General features: G+C 40.3%; 1 protein-coding gene and 1 non-coding gene across 3 annotated transcripts; both read right to left on the bottom strand.

Moving 5' to 3' along the window:
• Positions 1-2,328: 2,328 nt before the first annotated feature.
• LOC101573712 (armadillo repeat-containing protein 10-like) lies at positions 2,329-3,277 on the bottom strand. Of its 2 annotated transcripts, XM_023715860.1 has the most exons (2): positions 2,817-3,277; positions 2,329-2,585 (listed from the first exon to the last, which is right to left on the bottom strand). In XM_023715860.1, the coding sequence occupies exons 1-2, from the start codon at positions 3,250-3,252 to the stop codon at positions 2,401-2,403; spliced, it is 621 nt and encodes a 206-aa protein (XP_023571628.1). In that variant the 5' UTR covers positions 3,253-3,277; the 3' UTR covers positions 2,329-2,400. The 2 variants fall into 2 exon arrangements, with proteins under 2 accessions (XP_023571628.1, XP_023571627.1); XM_023715859.1 differs by having other exon boundaries at positions 2,329-3,277.
• A 2,356-nt stretch (positions 3,278-5,633) lies between these two features.
• LOC111816927 lies at positions 5,634-5,765 on the bottom strand. Its single transcript, XR_002821234.1, has one exon. It is a non-coding gene; the product is annotated as a small nucleolar RNA SNORA1 (small nucleolar RNA).
• Between the last annotated feature and the right edge of the window lie 368 nt (positions 5,766-6,133).

Genomic DNA, 6,133 nt, shown 5'->3' with positions numbered 1-6,133 from the left:
TAAAAAATGTTTAAAAAATAAGAAAATAAAAATAACTGATGTCAAAAAATAAATAAACTGCAAAAAAAAAGATCTATATACAAAAAAAGAAACAATCTGTTGGAAGATAGACTAGTAAAACTCTAGAAGACTTAGATGTAGGCAAAAACTTTGTGTTCAAAAACCTGACTGTGCAGGAAATATCACAAAGAATCAACAACTGGGATGCATCTTATTAAAAAATGTTTTAGACACCAAAAGGAACAACCAACAGAGTGAAGACACAAGCCATCACACGGGAAAATATTTTTATGAGCTATCCCTCAGACAGAGAATTAACACCAACAATATGTAAATAACTAAAAAAAGAACTTCCTTCTTTTATTTATTGAAATAACCCAAAATTTCATAACAAAAAATAAATGTGATTAGTATTTTTTCATTTATATCATATTATTATATTGATAGGTTAAAACACATCTTGGGGAGAAATTAGCCAATATGGCATAAAAACCTGCTAGTGCTGAGAGCAGCTCAGTAGTACATAACTGGCTTTTGGTGCATGCAGTCTTTTGAATGATCATTAATCCTTTCTCAATTGGCATAGATTTTTTTTTTTTTTTTTAATTCTGAGGCATACAAATTGCCTTGGAAGAACTTTTAGAAATGGAATTTCCTTAAAATTTGAAATGCGCATAATTTAGTGGGGAGGCACATTTAGATGACACACAGATTCCCTCTTAGCATTTCTTTAAGATAAAAGGGCAGATTGAACTTCCCATTTTCCTGATGGTGTTTAAGTAACTAAGAGTAACCAAGCTGCCGTGTATTTGCATAGCTTGTAGGTGGCCTGGGGTCGTCCTGCCATCTCCTCAGCTCTGACCTGTGCTACCTGACGGACTCATCGTGGGCTTGTCCAGTGGCTTCAGCCTCCATATGGCTAATTCCTTCCCCAGTGCGTGCTGTATATTCTCCATAGTCTGTATCCCCAGCAATCAATACATTAATACTGGGAAAACTCAAAAAAAAAAAAAAAAAAAAAAAAAAGAAGAAGAAAAAAGAAAAAGAACAATTTCAAATGTTTTCCTACATCAAATGAAATGATGTGTTATTTTTATCCTTCCTTTGTTTAATATGATGTATTATATCAATTTTTATATTAAAATACCTTAACTTTCCACGAATAAATCCTGCTTAAGGCACATAATATCTTTTTTTTCAGTTTTTTCCTTTTTATTAAAAACATACTATTTATGCTTATGGTAAAACAAACAAGCACTTTCAAACAGTAGAAATGAGCATTCATAGAAAAGTTCTATCCCTCACCTCCCAGTCTCTATCCCCTCCCAAGAGTTACTCTAGAACTGTCCTTTCCATAAATATTACTTTAAAAAACCCACATGTGATCATATTGTGCATATTTCCTTTACCACATGAGCTTTTTTTTTGTGGTACCAGGGATTGAACTCAGGACCTTGCATTTGCCCGGCAAGTACTTACTCTACTGAGCTATCTCCCTGGCCCTCACATGTGCTTTTGGAAACTATACGTCATGGATGTTTTCTATACTAGCACAGACTCTATCTTTTTTATACTGGTTAGTTGATGCAACCTATTGCTTATGGATGGCCATTTTGACTGACTGCAGTATTTTATTGGTAACATATACAGCACCCAGGGAGTAGACGAGTACTAATTTATGTTTTTTTACTGACTAGAAATGGTGAGAATTGGTTCTGATGATTACAATAGACTTCTGAAAGCAGTATGGCTAGCTTTGCAGGCGGATATAACTTGGGACCTCCCTGCTACTAAAGGGCAACACTGTTCTTATGGCAGTTTCTGAACAGTGAGAGAGTCCCATACAAATGGTATCTCAGATGTGTCACTCACTGTAAGTCACTTCCAAGGGAAGGGGGTCTTCTATATATAAAGGTCACTGCCACTTCATGTGAAGGCAATAGGTATTTCAACAAATAGCAGAACAGATTTCAGTCCAAACTTATATTTGTTTAGTATCAATAACATGGACTGGAAGACCTAGCAAGTTACATACATTGGGTATCCCTTATTTGAAATGTTGAGGGTCAATGTTTTATACTTTGTAGTTTTTGGGACTTTGGAATATATGCATAGATTTTTATTGGCTGAACACCCTCAATTAAAAAACCCCAAATCCAAAATGCTTCAAATATTAAATCTTTCAGCATCATGTCAAGTTGAGATGATCAACTTGTACTGTGTTAAAATATGTTCAAAATCAGCAGCTGAGAGAATGCTTTTATAAAAAAGACAGTAAGTTCCCATGCACTATCTTGCAGACTGCATTACTCTTGGAACAGATGACAGCCAGTCAGAATCCTGGTATTACTGTTAGAGCCTTTTCTCTCACCTCCACATCATGATGATACACTAAAGCTTTCATTTTCTGGACACAATCCTCTCCATATAAAAGGGAGAACAAGGAACTGTAGGGAGGGGAGGCTGAATAGCTAAAAGGCCTCCCCGTTGGAGGCAGTTATTTATATTCTGAAATAGTGTAAGTACTCGAAGGAGAATCTCTTGTGCTGTGTGGCCATCAAAAAGGGAAAGGAATGACAAGTCCACTTGGGCAGTGAGAAGTCCTTCTGTCATGGCTGGATTTTCAGACAAATTGACAAGCAGCTTCAATACTTGAACCTTGGTGGTGCCATTTCCGGTCAGTAACACACGAAACAGGTCTGCGGCATAACCACTCAGCATGTGCTGGTGCTCGTTGGTGACCGTCATGTTTGTGAACAGTCTCAACCCAGCCAGCTGCACGGCAGAATCCAGGGGACCAGACAAGACATCCTCACAGACTTGATGGACGAATACCTTTATCTTACCTTGATTTTCAACATTCACACTCAGGTTATTGAGAGCATTTAAAGCTTTCTCTTTAATACTGTGGTTTGGGCTGTTGATTTTATTTCCAACAATTGGAATACCACCCAACTCACGAATAATAGCTTGGTTGCCTGAAAAGGCTGCACTGTTACCCAGAGTGACCAAGGCTCTTTCAGTAATTACAGGATCCTCAGTTGACTCCAGCAAGTAAAGGAGTTTCTGAAGTTGTTCAGCATTGAAGATATCATCGTATGAGCCATTAGGTAAATCTTCTGTGAACTCTGAGGAACGGAGCCCGCGCTTGCTGTGCCGTGGGCCGTGTGCCACGCGATATAGGCAGAAACCAGCGCCCTCACCCAGAGCCAGGCCCGCCGCCACCCAACCTGCAGCCCGTGCGCCACCCATGCTGCGCAGCGCTGAGCTGCGCGACGGCGCGGCCATATGATATCTTTAATGTGCTTTTGAATTCAATTTGTTGAGTACCTTTGTATCATTATTCATCAAGGGTATTGGTATATATTTTTTCTTTGCCTGGTGAGCAATATTGACAGAATGAGCTCAGAAATGTTCCTTTCTCTTTAATTGTTTTGAAGCTTTTAAATATTCTTTAAATGTTTGGTAGAATTTTCTAGTCTTTTGATATATTACTTTCCCAATTTCATCTAGTTTTCTAGTATTTGTGTTCTGTTTTAGTTCACTGAGTATCTTTGTGAGAAGTAGTGTATTTTAAACATTTTGGCAGGTAATTTCTAGATATGCATTTCTTTGGGGTAGATTTGTTAAGTTTTGTTTTGTACTTTTGATTGATTCATATTTCCTTGTTTCTTAGAATTGCATATAATGCTTTTGCTGGGATTTGAAGAAATGCTCCTTGCCTTTGCCTAGTGGCTCCGAGCTGTAGAAGTCCTTCCTCCACGGGTTCAGCGGGAGGTTTGCGCCTCTCAGATCTTTTATCTCTTGCTTTTCTTGGCAGCTGTCTATAAAGTTAGAGCTCTGATGTGCTGCTTAGTTTTGTTTTCAACTGCTGTCAAACTCTGGCAGTAATCTTCCTGGTGCCTCTTATCATGTGAGAGATAAACCAGAGCTCTGGGCTCCAAGTCTACTGTTTACTTTCAGCCGGGAGGGAGGAGCCCTCATCTGGAGATTTTCTCTCAGTTGCTCACGCGCATGTGGAGGGGCATGGATCTGGGCACCAAATGTTGCAGAATTTTGGGTGTAGCTTTTGTTGGACGCTTTCTTCACTTGATAGTGGCTTGGGTGCTGGAGCTTCCCAGCTGGTCTTCTCACAGAGATGTTCTGGTTCCTATACTGTTGTTCAGTTGGTGGCCCGGGGCAGGGAAGGGCCTGTAGCTTTCGAGTCCACCACCTCGCTGTTGTCCTTTTTCGGCTACTTCTTTTTTCCCATGGAAGTTTAAGAACCAGAGCACTAGGGAATTATGAAGTCATCACTAATTTCAGTGAAAAAGCACTTTCTCTATGGATGTTATGTAGAGATGAAAATTATCGAGCAATTGTGGTGGCATTTTACTAGATCTGCATTTCTTTGGGGTAGATTTGTTAAGTGGCATTCCTCTGCATACTGAGGAATGTGGTGAAGGGTTCTGATTCATGATAATTGTGGTGGCTTTAGGGTCTGGAGAGAGGTGCTTGGTGGGTAGGAAGGCAATTCCATTCCAGGACAAGTGGGAACTACTTCAGCAACACCCAGTTTTCTAGTAGCTCACAGGCAGGATTTCTTTCAGAAGCTCCAGAGCTCTGGTTTGCTTTGTACCTGGAAGGTTAGGACTCTGAATACGCTTCAGTGGTCTGAGGGTTTCTGGCTACACGTCTCTGTTGAAGCGATCACACTTATGACGAGGGCACGCGGACCTTGTGGTAGGAAGACTCTGGAAAGATGCTCCTTAGCTCACCAAGGGAATGATTCCCCTGAACAGAAGTACTTGGGCAGAGGGAGGTTGGTCCCAGAAAGGCAGAATGTGAAAGCAAGTATCAGAATACATGGAGGACGCACAGGCTCCTAGTTTTGGAAATGTATAAACTGAGGCAAGGTGACCGGTCGATGGAGATGGCCATGGCCTGCTAATGTAGAGGAAAGTTTGGGTTAAATTGTCTTCTGAGTGTCCAGATCTGCATACTGAGGAATGTGGTGAAGGGTTCTGATTCATGATGATTTTATGGGGATGCTAATATCAGTGGAAGACTACAGCGCCTCACGCGATGTTGAAAAGGATACAAAAATATATCAAGGAAAAATATTTAATTTCTCAATGTAAAAACAAATGTGATGGGTCCAGCTAAAACTGAGTTGTTTTGTTCGTCTAATTCTAGTCTTTTCTGGTGATCCAGAAAGAAATTTGCACTGTGGACAAATTTTCACAGGTTATGAAGGCCTGCTGTCCACATCCAGAGAGTGGCTGACAACGGCCTGCTGGGTAACAGAGGGTACATAGGATGAAGCAGCTGCAAAGGGGCGCTCCCTTGTATTTTCCTCCGTAAGTGACATTCAAACTCTGCAAATCATGAAGCAGCACGATGGAGAGCTTTGGGGTGTGCTGAGGAGAACATTTCCTGCCGGAATACTTCACTGTGGCCTTCAGCCCAGGGTGACTTCCTCACTTATCTTTATTGCTACGTAGCTTATTAACTTTGTAGGAACTTGTGGTCAAACACTGGAGATTTGATTTGGAGGCTCCGTTACTGATGTTGCCTCCCTTGTTCATGGTCTTAGATCTCTTGGCTTTCTTATCATGCCTATCATGCGTAATTTCTTTTTCTTTTTTTAAAAAAAATGTACAGGCCTCATTGTCACCTCTGTAAATATTTACTGTGATGGAAGCATGACCTGTGTCTCAATTTTAGCCACACTGACCAATTCTGGACACCAACCAACAGTCGTAATTTCTTGTTTCACTGAAATAACTTTCTCTGAATGCCACAAAAAACTTAACAGCCTATTTTGAAATCAAGTCGATCCTTTATTCTAATACTTCTATTCATTAATTTTCTGTTAATAAATTCATGTAAGGAAGGCATGAATGGTTTTCCCTTCTTTGTGTGTTTAAAATGAAAGCTACAAGAGTTGCTTGAAGCACACACATTATTTTTTGCTACCAGAAAGTAGCAAACATACAAAATACTGTCTTTATTTTTATTGCAATTGTCCTTAGGTTCTTTGGAACTATCTCGGGGAACCAAGATTCTTGGAGCTAATCAAGAACGAGTTGCTTTGTCAGTGGCCTCCTGGTCTGAACTCAGCCCAGGCTCTTGTTGCGTGGGGCCCGCTCTG

This window comes from Octodon degus, unplaced genomic scaffold, assembly GCF_000260255.1.
Source record: "Octodon degus isolate 3935 unplaced genomic scaffold, OctDeg1.0 scaffold00044, whole genome shotgun sequence".
NCBI lineage: Eukaryota > Metazoa > Chordata > Mammalia > Rodentia > Octodontidae > Octodon > Octodon degus.
Note: the sequence above shows the minus strand (reverse complement) of the source record. Positions and strands in the feature narration are given on the sequence as shown.